At 45.3% G+C, this 16,186-nt stretch overlaps 1 protein-coding gene across 2 annotated transcripts; it reads left to right on the top strand.

The window, feature by feature from the left end:
- Positions 1 to 1,965: 1,965 nt before the first annotated feature.
- LOC144100566 (uncharacterized) lies at positions 1,966 to 9,195 on the top strand. 2 transcript variants are annotated; one of them, XM_077633471.1, is made up of 5 exons: positions 1,966 to 2,218; positions 3,307 to 3,333; positions 3,950 to 4,000; positions 7,704 to 7,892; positions 8,835 to 9,195. In XM_077633471.1, the coding sequence occupies exons 1-5, from the start codon at positions 2,161 to 2,163 to the stop codon at positions 9,011 to 9,013; spliced, it is 504 nt and encodes a 167-aa protein (XP_077489597.1). In that variant the 5' UTR covers positions 1,966 to 2,160; the 3' UTR covers positions 9,014 to 9,195. The 2 variants fall into 2 exon arrangements, with proteins under 2 accessions (XP_077489597.1, XP_077489598.1); XM_077633472.1 differs by lacking the exon at positions 3,307 to 3,333 and having other exon boundaries at positions 1,967 to 2,218.
- The last annotated feature ends 6,991 nt before the right edge of the window (positions 9,196 to 16,186 follow it).

Here is a 16,186-nt window from a genome sequence, read left to right as displayed (position 1 = left end):
CATATCTCCAGAAAAATAAGTCCTGTCACGTAAATTGTGCGGACACTGAACTTGTGTCCCGCACAATCGCTTATTGGTCACCATGCAATAAATTTTTTTGCCCAGGGTAACCACATCATTTCCTCGAATATGCATAAACTTCCCGTCCCTGTTGCCCTATTCACTTCCTCTGAGTAAGTTAAGATAACTAATAGCAGATTTTAGGGAATTATGGTTTGGTTTGGTTTTATGTGGTTTATTGTCCCAAAGCGACTAAGGGTATGTGGGACGCCGTAGTGAAGGGCGAATTTCGACCACCTGGGTTTCTTTAACGTGCACTGACATCGCATAGGAAACGGGCCTCGAGAGTTTCGCCTCCATCGAAATTAGACCACCATGGCCAGTATCGAACCCACGTCTATCGGACCTGCAGCCGAGCAACATAACCACTAGGAGTGAATGATGGATATAGTTTACTAACAACGGGTGCTAAGTGTTACGTGGTGATTTAGCAACTAAGTTTAGGTTTTTGCTATTTTTTCTCTTGCATCATAGGAACCATCACTGAGGGTGTCATATACTTCCAGAGCTTACTAAACACATTCCAAATGTTGCCTCCGAAAGCAGTTAATAACTTTTGTTACTAACACTAACCTCTACCTTACCTCACCCGCGGTTGTGAATCACATCAATGCTAAGCCCCTTTCGAAGCAAGAGCTGTAAATGTCCTTTTAGGACCCCCTTGTGAAAACTGAGGCTATTTCGGAGATCGCAGGATAATACTTTCTTATTTACACGGAATGAAGCCAACATGATTGGGAGTAAATAAGTGCCCTCTTTATGGAAGGTATGTTACTGACACATCAAAACAAGCTCAATGGTGTGAAGAGTTTTGTGCAATAAAGGCATTGTAAGTGGTTACCAGTAAACACAAAAGAAAAATTGCCGCTCATTCACGCATCTACAACGACCAAGCACCGCATGGCTCTAAAGGACAATTTTAAGTTGATTTGGTTTCTGGGGGTTTAGCGTCCCAAAGCGATTCAGGCTATGAGGGAGGCCGTAGTGAAGGACTCCGGAAATTTAGGCCACCTGGGGTTCTTCTTTAACGTGCACTGGCATCGCAGAGTACGCGGGCCTCTAGCATTTCGCCTCCATCAAAATGCTACCGCCGCGGCCGCGGTCGAACCAGCGTCTTTCGGGTCAGCAGCCGAGCAGCATAACCACAGAGCCACCGAGGCGGCTTAAGGGCAAGTTTTACCGTAAAGAATTCGTCAAGTAACAAGCCCAACGTCACAACAAACTTTAATTGCGGCAACCGCGAGAAACAAAAACAAATGATCGTTCACTGCTTTACCGCCGATGCGTTACCAGTGTTGTTTTTTATTTAGCCCGCGTTAGCGGGCTGCTACAGGAGGCAAAAATAAAGTGAAAAAGATGACAAAAAGCGCGTTTCAATCAGCAATGCTTTCATTGTTACGAGCAGGAATTCCTGGCAAGTTGTCTGGGGTTGAAGTCACCCTGCCTTCTCCCGTTCAAAACGTCGACGATTTATGAGTGTTTGGAACACGCGGCAGCGTTCTCAGCGTTTCCGGGACTCGGTTTCAGCGAAGTTCGTATTGAAAAGCCGTAAAAAAAGGCGGCGCCACCGTCGCCAGTGGCAGCTGCGGTGCGCTCGTATGAGCTAGCGGTAAAAAAGAAGGCAATCAGAAAACCCTTGTACAACTGCTTGGGTGGCGCTTTACCTCATGATATATAGCACGTTATACCTCACGTAACAGGAGTGACACAGCTTGTCAGCTGCGAGAAGCTGTAAAAACGGCCAGCGATTTTCTTGCTGATGTGCATTTGTGTTCTGAACAGAACCATCCGGAAGCATTTCTTTTTTGGTCGTTCTTTTGTTTAGCGCAATTCAGATACAAAACAAAGCTTATAAATTCCTCAGAATGTAACGCTCAACGCTTGTGAAGCCTTACCGATACCACAAAGGGGAATAAAAGTTTGACGACAGAAGCCCTTCCGTGGAGTTCTGGATACCAGTACGTTCTGTTTACAGAGAAGAGACGCTTTTGACGGCGCCTTGAATTCTTGGAGTACATTTCTTCGGCGTCACTACGCCGGTCGATCACACGTACTACCGCTGGAAGCGGTAGTTAAATCGCAAACGTGCATGTAGTCGCTATGCGGAAGACAGTGAAGACGCTGTGGTGGCTTCTAGCAAGCGTTGGTGTCATCTGCGGTAAGCCTTATGTTCATTTGATTTGTTTTGTTTGTTTCAGAATACGTGCTGAAAGGTAGCAATTCGGCTGTAGATGCCAGCGTTGGCGGAGAAATGGGCGGTAGCGAGAATACACTTTTCGTTGACGCAGTTTATTGTCCCTTTACAACACTTGAATACACTGGCTCTTATTCTTCTGCTTTTTCAAATGCTGACTTTTTGTCAGTTGTAAGAATAGTTGAACGCGAACACGTTCAATAGAAGAAAAAGGGTAACACTTCATTCAGGAACTTTCTTTTTTGAAGTAGCTTGTTTTTACTGCGTCGCGCTTGCGCTTATTATTATTATATTATTATTATTATTATTAGTCCCAAGAAGCACCTAATAGGTCTATGTAGCATAGTTCGGTTTTATTTGACATTAATATATTAAACAGCAGTGGCGGCCCGGCCTCCCATCACGGCATTGTTTGCGACCAAAGTTGTTTCCGACCAAAGGGCAAAAAAAGTTGCTTGCATCGATGAAACATTGCCAATTACATGAAATTTAGTGTTCGCCACTACCTCTCTGTCCAGCCTTGTCATGTTGACACTACGAAAATGCGAAACTCGAGGAGATTTTAATAGAACTTTCGCGACACGAATGACGGAGAGCAGTGTTTAGGAATTCGGATGCTCCTTCGACTCCTCCCAAAATATTAGTCATCCTTAAGCCACTAAATTTTCAACGAAATCGGCTTGTTCTGATTGCGATGCTTGCGTAGCATGCAAAGCTATTCATTTTATCATATTCCAACTATACTTGCGTTAACATTTATATGCGTTTTTTTACTAATTTAATAAAATGACTTCTCCTCTGCAGTTTAGTGTTATGTCAGCAATGAACATTATTATGACGAATTCAGGGTAAACAAAGCGCCCTTCAATGATCAGCTTTGATCTCTTTATTCCCTTTCCATCTGGAATCATAATGTGCTCTTAGAATTATTTACCGGCGGCTCTGCGGCTTAATAGCAAAATTAAACTCTATCCTTAAGCACTGCCGTGGCTCTTCCTATAGCGATATATATCTGTAAACTTTACAATTTTTTTATTATCCTCTGATTACAGGCCCCACCGAGGAATTCATTTCCCGAGGTATTTCCGGATAAGCTCTGAACAAGTATTAGCGGCAATGTGGATTCATCCTTTTCACTGTTTTCAGTGTTGAATTACTTATCACTCATTTTTGCGCTCTATAGAGTAAGCGATACACCAAAAAACTGGTTTCTTCAAAGCAGAAGTCGGTACCATTTTGTTGCTCGCATTGTCTCTATTAGCGCATGTTATTCCGCAATGGTCTGCTCGATGACGTTTCTCAATGGCGAAACATGATAAACAGAGCAAAGTAATTTCTAGCGATAACTGCAGAAGATTTGTGCTCTGACATGCGGGAACTTGTCCTGGTGTGCACGCTGTCACTTTGCGTATCCTATCCATCGATTGGTTTCAAGAAAAATAGCAACGTGAAAGAACCACGCTTTCCTAATTAGTCAACAAAATCTGCGTACTTGTTTGTAGCAGGAACCCGAATGTGTGATGCCGCTGCTTTGGGCTTGCTCTGCTTAGTGTTTCCTAAGATGCTTCTTGGGATTACTCGTAAAGACTGCTTGACGTTTGCTCATAAATTCGCTTGAAGGTGCCGCTTTTCTAACCTTCTGCAAAACGGTTCCCCGCCTGTGACGCTTTCTTTCCTGCATATGTGTTTCTCAAGGAGCGAACAACAATAAAAAGCCTACAAAGGAAACAGTCAAGAAAGGATCGGGTAAGTACGACTCTAAAATGAATTTCAACAGGGAGGTCTGTGATAATTTTTCTAACAGCTGGAAGGGTACGACCTCATAGAAGCACGAACGAGAGACACGACGCTGTACTAACACCTGAAAACTACGAAAGGCAAACGTATTTAAGGACGCAAACCAGAAGCATAAAAAAACACAAGGCTCTGAATAAAGTGTTTGCTTATATGTGTTTTCGTGCCCTCCGATCAGGATCATAGTATAAAGTGAGCGATTTAGAATCAATCCCTTTTTTTGGAGTGGAGAACACTTGTGTCCCTCAGAGTTGTTAACACTCGTACGAAGACGAGCGTGCTCAGAGAGACATGCTCATCTGTATTGTCGTACGCTGACAACGCACTTTTCTCTTATGCAGTATCACGACCCTCTCTGTATTGTTTTCCGAGTAAGCACAACTGTCTCATAAACCGACTACAACGCGAGATACGCCTTCCAGTTTTTATAAACAAAAATGTGAAGTGAATGCGGTTGGAAACTTAATGGGGTGTAAATCAAGCGCGCGCTCGCACACTCGCTCAGTTTTTCACGCACGCACGCGATGCTGGAGGTTGGCATTTCGATGCACAATCAAACACGGTCTGCTTATGAAATGGTCAGGGCGGATGTTCCAGCAACCACGGTAACGAAATAAAATCAAGGGAATGCATGCATTATCCAGAACATGTGCTTGGAAAGCGGAACTAGAACGTCTTTGGGAAGTCCTCGCAATTGCCTTCGCCTTTCGGATGCCTGTCTAAACTATTCGTTCGCGCCACCCTCGTTCCGTCCATATCGCATAATATTGCATGTATGTTGAGAACGAAGTTCCCCTCCTGCAAAGCTTTTTTTTACAGGTGCCTAGAAGCTCTCGTTTTAGAACTGCTGCCGAAAATACTGTTTATAAACGGTAATAGAGTTGTAATTGCAAAGCGTGCTTTATTTCTGACGGATTAGCCGGTGTTTTCTGCCGTGTATTGTCGTTAATATTTAAAGAAAGCGAACAAGAGTGCAATAAAAATTCGTTGGAGGCACTCAGATATTCCTTAACTGCTGGAAGGCGAAAGCCGTTTGCGACTCATTACACTGTTTTGAATTTGCCGCGCTTGAATGCACTTCGCGACAGAGAAGAGCAGCTGGCGCGAGCGTGGCGCCACGTGACCTAGATCACATGACCAAGGTAGTGATGTAACGGACGGAGGGTCACCGCGCCTAGGTCACGTGAGCTAGGTGGTGATGTAACGGACGGATGGTCACCGCACCTAGGTCACGTGAGCTAGGTAGTGATGTAACAGGCGGATGGTCACTGCACCTAGGTCACGTGAGCTAGGTGGTGATGTAACGGACGGATGGTCACCGCGCCTAGGTCCCGTGACCTCGATGGTGATGTAACAGGCGGATGGTCACCGCACCTAGGTCACGTGAGCTAGGTGGTGATGTAACGGATGGATGGGCACCGCGCCTAGGTCACGTGACCTCGATGGTGATGTAACAGGCGGATGGTCACCGCACCTAGGTCACGTGAGCTAGGTGGTGATGTAACGGACGAATGGTCACCGCGCCTAGGTCACGTGAACTCGATGGTGATGTAACAGGCGGATGGTCACCGCACCTAGGTCGCGTGAGCTAGGTGGTGATGCAACGGACGAATGGTCACCGCGCCTAGGTCACGTGAACTCGATGGTGATGTAACAGGCGGATGGTCACCGCACCTAGGTCGCGTGAGCTAGGTGGTGATGCAACGGACGAATGGTCACCGCGCCTAGGTCACGTGAACTCGATGGTGATGTAACAGGCGGATGGTCACCGCACCTAGGTCGCGTGAGCTAGGTGGTGATGCAACGGACGAATGGTCACCGCGCCTAGGTCACGTGACCTCGATGGTGATGTAACAGGCGGATGGTCACCGCACCTAGGTCACGTGAGCTAGGTGGTGATGTAACGGATGGATGGGCACCGCGCCTAGGTCACGTGACCTCGATGGTGATGTAACAGGCGGATGGTCACCGCACCTAGGTCGCGTGAGCTAGGTGGTGATGCAACGGACGAATGGTCACCGCGCCTAGGTCACGTGAACTCGATGGTGATGTAACAGGCGGATGGTCACCGCACCTAGGTCGCGTGAGCTAGGTGGTGATGCAACGGACGAATGGTCACCGCGCCTAGGTCACGTGAACTCGATGGTGATGTAACAGGCGGATGGTCACCGCACCTAGGTCGCGTGAGCTAGGTGGTGATACAACGGACGAATGGTCACCGCGCCTAGGTCACGTGACCTCGATGGTGATGTAACAGGCGGATGGTCACCGCACCTAGGTCACGTGAGCTAGGTGGTGATGTAACGGATGGATGGGCACCGCGCCTAGGTCACGTGACCTCGATGGTGATGTAACAGGCGGATGGTCACCGCACCTAGGTCACGTGAGCTAGGTGGTGATGTAACGGATGGATGGGCACCGCGCCTAGGTCACGTGACCTCGATGGTGATGTAACAGGCGGATGGTCACCGCACCTAGGTCGCGTGAGCTAGGTGGTGATGCAACGGACGAATGGTCACCGCGCCTAGGTCACGTGAACTCGATGGTGGTGTAACAGGCGGATGGCCACCACATCTAGGTCACGTGAGCTAGGTAGTGATGTAACGGACGGATGATCACCGCGCCTAGGTCACGTGACCTAGGTTGTGATGTAACGGACGGATGGTCACCGCACCTAGGTCACGTAACCTAAGGGGCTATGTAACAGACGGACGCTCACCGCGAGTATTAGTCATTAAAGGCTATCGCCTTAAAACATCGGCTACTTCAAATAGACATCCTATTTTTGTAGAGCTTACGTCACGTTACGAGTTTATCAAGTTTGTAGACTGATCTTTGTGCAGTAATCTACCACAAGAACAATTCTAAGCTGACCTGAGTGAAGCGCTTGCTTAAAGTAAAGTTCGCTCATCTTAAAGCTACATAGAATATTGATGATTCTACGAAACCTGCGTATATATCGCACATTTGAAAGCTTCCGTGGACATTGATTTCTTAGTTCTGGAAACGTTACGCATGCATTGTGTGTAGCATTTTTGGTAAAATGCAGGAATTCTAAACATTGGCTTTCAGTTCAGCAACAGTGATGAAATGAGCGAGTTGGCGTTTGCTTTTACGCAACTTTCCCGGTAAAAACTTCTGTTGAAAGAGAGGTGCTTTCAACTTCTCTATACACATTAGTAACAGACCTTCGTTATTTGTCGCGCCATTTTCTTCTGCTACACCTGTTCAGGCCGCAATCCAGCTGCATTGCAATGTCAGCCTATGGCCAGATACAGTTTAAGTTTTCTGAGAAGCTTCGCCCACATCCATGACGGCCACAAATAATTCCTCCACGACAGGAAAATAGTCCGCTGTTCAATCTCCTTTGGCATAACAACAAAAAGCTACCCACAAAATGAAATTATAAGCATGCACTGGGTGAGCTGTGGCACGCTGTGCCGCAGCAAACCCGGTGCAGCTGACTTCTGGTCGTCATGAATGCTCCTTTTTGATACTGACTAAATTTAGAAGAGCGACATATGGGGCTAGGTGCTGTTGCTTTATTATTATCCGCCGCATAGCATGAAGGCATCATTAAACGAAAAGCAGGCAGTTTTGTTGAATGACTAGGAAGGCGTGTCTGTATAGGATACTAGTGTGTCGCTGCGCGCAGGTGACCCGTACTGGTGTGGTCCAAAGTTAGAGCAAGTCTGCTATGAAGGTGACTCCAACGAAGAGAAAGGATGGAACGTGGATGAGAACCACGAGGACACGCACGAGAAGAAGCCACACCGTGGCGCTGAGATTGCGGAAAAGCAGACGACCGTCGAGCCCTCGCCCTCAACAACGTCCAATACTCGGTGTAAGTGAATCAGTTCAACTGTAACTTTATTGGTTGTGGTAAGCAGAGTACGTGGTTGAGGAAAAGAATCACATTGGACTGGCAAATGACGGTACGCATGTTTTTGTACTCTCTCAAGCAAATGCATTCTGGTAACCACGGTAAAACGGAGTTTTGATTTCAGAATAGCGCAAGTCCCGACTGAGCCGGAGTTCGCCACCCGCTATGATTATAGTCACCATCATTGCTATATCTGCACTTATCCCAACTCAGTATGCGGACGTCGATTTACGCTCTTACATCAAGCGGTTATAGTGCATAATTTTCTGGAGAGGAATAACTAGGCTGCAAGTTGTCTGGGTAACGTTACAACGATAAGTGTTCTTCGTGCTTGGAGAGAGAGGTCTTGCATTTGGTCCTAATGACGAGTACTGACGCAACTGAGATATGTAACAACAGAGAAACACAGCTTCACTGAAACACGCATCCTCAGCTGTGATTAGCACATATCGAACTTCAGCGACTGAGCAGACAGTTTGTCGCAAACAGAGCGCCTTGGGCACCTTATGTTACTCGGCAAATTCATTCCCTACGGCCCGCTGATCGCCTGAAATTAAGGAAATGTTCAGTAGGTAAAACTGAGCTGTGAAGCTCCGAGAGAAGGTATCTTCGCGTTCCCTAGGAGCCCATTTTTTTTATTTCCATTGCGAACGCCTATGCTCGGAACTTTAACTCAAGGTCGCATGCATTGTGTATGGCTTTCCGACTAAACATTCTTGCAGTACTGTGCAGTGCAGGTATCCGACTGCATGAATGTTACTAAAGAATGCAGGCTATGCAGTAGCTGGTGGCATTCTGGCATCTTACTCAAGATCTGCGCTGTCGGATCATGCGAGGATCTTTTTAATGCGATAGTAATCCTGACAATGTGTTAACCATTTGCTTTTGTTTTTCACCTTGCAGCCGGAAACCCAGCGTGCAGCCTAGATTTTGACAGTGGTCCATGCTTCAGCTCCAAACCCATGTACTACTACCGTAAGGACAGCAAGAAGTGCGAAATGTTTGTGTACGGAGGCTGCGGAGGGAACAAGAACCGTTTCAAAACCCGGAAGGCTTGCCAGGAAGCGTGCGGCCATCAGTGAAGGACTGAGCAATGGCCATGCGTGTGGCATAGTGGTGACGATGAACAGGAGTGAACGCGGCTATTCCTCAAATCCGGTTCTCATGCCGCATTCTTTACCTTTGTCGTTGTGGACTGTCAGTGTGTGTAAACGCCTCCGCTGTTGTTTCTATCCTGTGCTCGGGAATAAAGGCGTCTTTGATTTTTCGGGTCTTAAACGACTTGCAACCGCTGGTTGGTCTCAATATGCTGCACAGTAAGCCAGAATGCTGTGGCTGAATCCGTTACCCAATACTAATACATAAAAGAAGCAATAAGCAGAAATATCGATCCATGATTGCCGTCAAAACATTTTTACAAGACATCTTCTCTAGTGAACAGTCTCCCCGCGTCTGTCTACATTGTATTTCTTGTGCTTTCTGTGGCTTCTCGAGTGTACTTGTGAATCCGGTCCCCGCTTTATTCGTCCGCAATCTTCTAGCTTGGCAACATAAGCACATCGACGCATGTACTTGTGCCAACATATCTTTGCTAAAAAGCATGCCATGCACACAACTTGCCTGTTCTCTGCGCGTACCGTACCCTGGCTCTAGCTAAGCGAACACAGGAGAAAAAAAAAGACTTCTCCGAGCACGGATGAAGAACACGAGCATTGGTTTTGACTTGTTGATCTGTTTGCATAGCGAGGAGAGGCTGAGCGAAAACACGACGACGAGCACGAAAGGCGAACATCATTCGCTATGAGACTGTTTCACCACCTGTACTGTCTGTTTTTTGTGCTCGTTCACGTGCTGCCTGCCCTCGCTATCTAATAGTAAAAACTACACTAAAAGATTAGTCTTTTTTTACGACCACGACTAGTGGAGGAAGATATCATCGCATTGGATTCCAGTGCACATGTCTGAAGACTACCCCTTTTTCGATGGCTACTCACGGCAGCGCATTCGTGAAGTAACTTGAACTTTGATGTTTTGTGGAAACGTTTTGGCAGGGTTTCAGAGCGACAGCCTTATTTGCTCCACTCCTGAAATCGTGGCCTCGTCGAAATCGTAACCTCCACAGAGCAGGGGATAACAGCACGAAGGAAGGATCATGGTGGCAAGAGAGAACGCAAGAAGAAGCGAGAAGGGGAACGGAAAGTGAAAGAGTAGCCTAATGGTAGCCGCCAGCACTTGCGAGCGCAAGAGCCTTTGACTTTATTTTCACCACTGCACTGTTGTAAAGCCACTTGCTCGGCGCCAGGCTTCGGCCGGCAGTAGCAGACCGTACTGATGAAGGAGTCCTTTACGATGCGTTCAAGACTGAAATAAATTGGCGAGCACGACAAGATCCCGCACTTCAAGCAGCACAAAAAGCGATGCCAATAGGCTTCGGCGCCAAGACACCGCAGTGCATGCCATCGACGTCGCAGCTAAGGGATACGGCTGAAGATCCTGTTGCGCGTGACGCTGAAGCAGCGTAAATGCGACTTCAGCATGAATACCTCATTTTATAATAGAGAGAGACGGGCTAGTTGGTATCTATTAGTAGAATGCATCTTGAAACCACGCAAAAAAGACAAGGGACGAGGAGTTAGTTTATTCTTGCTAGTTATTTCCTCGTCCCTTGTCTTCTTTGCGTGGCTTCAAGATGCACTCTACCTCATGCAGCATGCTGCACAAGTCCAATTAAGGGTGTATCGTAAGCAAGGGGTAGCCGAAAGAGCCACGAAAGCTTTCCGCAAGCAAGCCCCTGATCTTGTTCATAGTTCATCTGAGTGTGCTTTTCTGCGGCTGCGCCACGACGTCCTGACATTACCATCGGCTTGTCCTTCTACGCCGGAAGGGGCTTTTCCCAGTAGCGACATCGCTGCATTACTGTTGTCGATCAGCATTCAGCAGATTTCGCGTTACACTGCTTCCCCTCTGTAGCGACTCTTCTGTCAAAGCGTGCCGTAACCGTGGCGTTAATTTCTTCTCACTGAGTGGACTGAATCATGTCGACTGCGACGAGACGGGCATGATTCGATTCGTAGACCGCCGTCAATGTTGTGTACAACTGGACTCGTAGCCAAAGCATCAAGAAAACGGTATCGGTTGTCACAACAGAGGAAGGTGGCCTCATCAACGGCGCATCCACGAGAGATGGGACGATAACTGAGGCAGAGGAGATCGCCGTAGCTCTAGCGGCCGCCGAGGGTTATCGCACCAACAAGTCTCTCACAATAATAACAGATTCCCATGAAGCGTGCAGACGCTACATGGTAGGAAGAATCAACAAGAAAGCGCTAAGGATTCTCTAGAAAACGCAGCGAATCAACGAAAAGATACAACGTAGGATCTACTGTGTACCGAGACACGCCGGAGTCGAAGGCATGCTGAAGGTGGACAAGCTAGCTCGCGAGCTTACTATCCGAGCTGGTGCGTCAAACGCCTCGGACGGCCCGGAGATAACGGTAGAGCTCAGGTACGCCGCTATCCTCAACCTCACCAAAGGCAGAAGGCGCAAATATCCCCAGCCACATGCTCTGCTAACACAATATGAAGCGAAATGTTGGAGACGTAACATGACAACGAGCCTTGAGTTTGCTCATGACTCCATGGAAGAGCTGAAACAAAAACTTGAGGCTGAAATTTCAAGGAACGCTAAACTCAAAAAAGAGAATGAAGCACTTAAGGTGAAGTGCATATCATTAGAAAAAAAACATGATGAAGCTGCAAGACGCATTGTTCACATGGAGCAGTATTCTCGAAACATGAATATTGAAATCCAAGGTGTAGTAAAGCAGGATGATGAGAATGTCCTGCAGATTGTTCAAGGGGTTGGAGAAGCAATCAAAGAGTCAATCAGTGAGGATGACATTGAATCCGGCCATCGAGTTCCAACAAGAGATGCTGACAAATCAAACATCATTGTCCAATTCAAATCTCGTTCAAAACGCGACAGCATACTTAGGAAAGGAAAAAAGGCCCGACTGACCAATGAGGATATTGGGATCAGTAATCCCGCCCCAGTATATATAAATGAGCACCTCTGCCCGGCCCTAAAGAGACTCCTGGGTATGACTGTAAAGCGGAAGTATGAGCACAAATGGAAGTCGGTGTGGACTCTGAATGGAAAATTTTTGCTAAGCAAACAGAATCTTCTGATGTTGTTCAGATCCCTTGTGAGGCTGACCATGTGAAAATCGAGTGAGTCCTAGACAGCTTTAGCGCTTTAGTGCGTTATTGTTGCTTGTTAAATCGGTCAAGATGGATTGTCACAGCTTCGTCTTACCTGGGTGCATTCGTCCTCAACCACCCTCTCTTCAAACAGTCTTGCACATCAATGCTCGTTCTGTACATGGGAAACAAGATGACATCACACATTTGTTAAGTCAATTTCCTTTTAAATATACCACAATAATGATCTCTGAGACCTGGTACTATGATGGCTGTGACATGCTCCATCTTGATGGGTATGACAGATTCTTTAGCAATCGCAAAGATAGACGAGGTGGTGGTGTAGCGCTCCATGTCCAAAGATGTAAAGATTGTGAATTACTGCCTGAATTTTGTGAAATTGCCAATGATTATGAATGTTTGACTGTGAAGGCTGGGCTAGAGGTTATCACGGTCATGTATCGTCCCCCGAAGGGAAACATGAAATCCTTTATGAAATATTTTGACCTCCTCCTACAATATGTTCGAAGCAATAATTTTCAGCTAACATGCGGAGGTGACTTCAATATAAATACCCTCGATAATACTTCAACTTTCATTGATTTCACTATTCAACTCCAGTCTTTGGGATTCATAAGTGTCATCAATACACCGACTCGTGTTACTGTGTCTACTTCGTCTGCTTTAGATTTGTTTATAACAAACTCAGAGACTTCTGTTTTTAGTGCTGGCACTATAGCATCAGATGTTAGTGATCACTGTCCCATATTTATGTTCTATGACTCATTACCAAAACCTAAAAAACGTTCTGAACAAATAACCGTCCAATATATGCCTCAGTGTGCTTTAGAGGCTTTCGAAATAGACATTAGCTTCCAAGACTGGTCTTCTGTGTATGAAAAGTTAAATGTAAATGATGCATACATACAATTTCTCGAGATATTTTCCACAATCTATTCCAAACACTTTCCTATCAAGACTTTTACTCCATCAAAGAAGATAAGAAAGCCGTGGGTAACAACTGACCACTTAAAGACTATAAAGAGAAAAAATATACTTTTTCACACTTTTCTAACAACGCGAAATCCTGATGATTTGAAAAATTTCAAAGTGGTCAGAAACAAGCTGAATTCGGAGCTTCGGCGGGCAAAGGTTGCTTACTTTGAAAATCTCTTTGCAAGTATTGGTAAACAACAGCCGGCCGCAGCCTGGAAAGTAATCAATAATGTTCTGGGTAGGGACAGGAAGGATTTATTACCTGATCAAAAAACTCACGAAGACCAGATAATTACCGGTCGAGGTCTTGCAGACTTCTTCAATAAGTACTTGATTGGAACTGCACTACAACACAAAAATTCCCAAGTAAACGAAGATTTAAGTTGTTCATGCGCCGAAAGTATATTTATTTCACCAACAGATGAAGCAGAAGTTTACAGAACATTTATGTCACTAAAAAACAGCAAAGCCCTTGATATTGATAACCTCCAAATTAAGCCTATCAAGTATGTTATGGAATACCTAACACCAGTACTCACGTATATATTCAACCTTTCTCTTGAATCCGGGGAATTTCCAACTGCGATGAAAAAGTCCCGGGTGTCTGTTATATACAAAGGAGGGGATAAAAACGTGCCAAAAAATTACCGCCCAATATCTATAATACCTACATTTGGAAAAGGATTTGAAAAGATATTATATGACCGCTTTAACAAATTCTTTGCAAAGTTCCACCTAATTTCTAATGCACAGTTTGGCTTCAGGAAAGGACGCTCTACTGAATTAGCATTATTAGAACTTAAGGAATACATAGTGAAAAATTTTGAAAAGAAACAAATAACTGCCAGCCTTTTCATCGATTTCAGTAAAGCTTTCGATTCTCTGGACCATGATATTCTAACCCATAAGCTTTCAGTTTACGGCATCAGGGGTAAGCCTCTATCCTTATTACAGTCCTACTTAGCAAACAGGCAGCAATGCGTATATCTTGCCAACCATCAATCGTCCTTTTTACCAGTCATCAGAGGTGCACCGCAGGGTAGCGTGCTGGGCCCTTTATTATTCAATGTGTATATCAACAGTATTGTAAACATTGATAAGACCTTAAAATTCATTATATATGCTGATGATTGCACAGTACTATTCTCTGGTGTAGATGTAACTAAACTAATGATCAAATGTAACCAATTGCTTGATACCCTTCAGAAGTGGTGTGGTGCTAATATACTCAAAATCAATCCTACAAAATCAAAAGTGATGGTATTTCGACCAAAAAACAAGGCTATCAGGTTTGAAGGTGTTATTACCTGTGCTGGTGAGAAAATTGAAATCGTTCATGAACACACCATACTTGGGGTAACATTTTCTTCTAACCTTACTTGGGATTCACACGTTCAAAAGTTGACTAATAGTCTCTCGTCAGTGACAGGCGCAATCTGTCGCTGCCGCACTTTTCTTCCTTGTAAAATAAAACTTCAGATATATAATGCGCTATTTGCCTCACGCAATAATTACTGTTCCTTAGTTTGGATCACAACTACTAAAACAGAGAAAATTTCACTGCTCCAAAAGAAAGCCATTCGTCATATTACGAATCTTGATTACTTAGGTCATACTCGACAAGCTCTCCAGGCGCACAATGTTGTAAGGATTCAAAATATGTACGAATTGCGAATTCTGTTGTCATACTATTTCTCTTCCAGCTTCAGATCAATGGTAGAAGGTAACACACTGCTAAAAGAAAATAGCCATCCAGTAAACACACGCAACACAGACAAATGGCTAGTACCGTTTTTTCGAACAGACTACAGGCTGCAGACACTAGAATAGAATCTTCCCACAATTCTCAACAAATACAAAGACACGAATAAATCTACCAAAGCTACACTACGTCATTATTTTGTAATGATGTAACCTGATGTTCTTTCTCTTAGCTGAAAATTTCTCTCCAGTTTTCCTTAGTTTTTTTTAACAAACTTCTCGTTTAAAGTGTTAATAAAGCGTGTAAGATTTGCTGTCATTTATTGAGCTGATTGTATGCATATTTCCTTGCAGTTAGTGTTACTTGCCGAACTGATATTTTTGGTGTCCTCTTAATATAACTATATGTTCACTGCATTTACTTGAATCCATGATACCCTTTTGTTTCATTGTTGTATCAACTATTTTCTTCTCGATGTATATGAATATTCTTTTAATGTGTGCTGTTATGCCTTGTAACGGCTGGCTGGGGCCTCGTCAAGCTGTTTACGCACAGCTTTTAGCCCAGTCAGCCGACCAGAAGCTTCTGGGAAATAAATTGAATTGAATTGAATCAGGAGCCTTCCACAACCTTCACATTCTACATAAGATGTATCCGGAGCAGTATAGGGGTACATGTCCGTGGTGCGGGGAAACCCCCACGCTGTATCATATCACATGGGAACGCATACACAATGTAGCTTTCCGAGGTAACAAAGAGCCAAATGCGGAGCAGTGGGAGGACCGGCTAACCAGCAGCCAGCTCAAGGTCCAAAGAGACCTAGTGGGCCGGATGGCCGGGGACAGTGGTGCCTTGGACTAGGGGCGCAAACCACGCTCAGCTTGGAAGACATCGGCAATCTTCAGGCAAGCAGCAAGACTCCTTTATTAGAGCAATAAAGTTTATTCGCTTACTTACTGTGTACGACTTAAAATGACAGCTCAAGTGCAGGTTGTGGCTTGCTACGTTTTCATTCAAGAATGTAGGCTAACTTTGTTATAGCTGCTCCTTCGTTAGATCTGTATAGGCGACCACAGCCCCAACTGCTCATATCCCATCGGGCTTCTGGCTACAGTGTAGAGCGAGGACACATATCTGACGTTTCATCAGCCGCAGATGAGTTCTGAGGGAGCCTTTAACAGGCACACCAAACGCCCTCGACGTAACTGAATATGGTGCATTAAACCGGATACCTCAGCCTCGCCAACTCGCGCCCGTTTTTTTCCACAGCTCATATATGCTGCACTGCCTAGGAAATAGGTTTTTCGGGAACAATACTGTTAGAAACTGGGTGATACATGCTCAGTATGTTCAGCCT

This window comes from Amblyomma americanum, chromosome 8, assembly GCF_052857255.1.
Source record: "Amblyomma americanum isolate KBUSLIRL-KWMA chromosome 8, ASM5285725v1, whole genome shotgun sequence".
NCBI lineage: Eukaryota > Metazoa > Arthropoda > Arachnida > Ixodida > Ixodidae > Amblyomma > Amblyomma americanum.
This window is presented reverse-complemented; position numbering and strand designations above follow the sequence as displayed.

Excerpts from the sequence above, each read along its gene's own strand:
- LOC144100566 (XM_077633471.1), top strand. The coding sequence starts at position 2,161 with ATGCGGAAGACAGTGAAGACGCTGTGGTGGCTTCTAGCAAGCGTTGGT. Across the intron at positions 3,334-3,949 it reads CGAGGAATTCATTTCCCGAG|GAGCGAACAACAATAAAAAG; the intron begins GTATTTCCGGAT and ends GTGTTTCTCAAG. Across the intron at positions 4,001-7,703 it reads AACAGTCAAGAAAGGATCGG|GTGACCCGTACTGGTGTGGT; the intron begins GTAAGTACGACT and ends CGCTGCGCGCAG.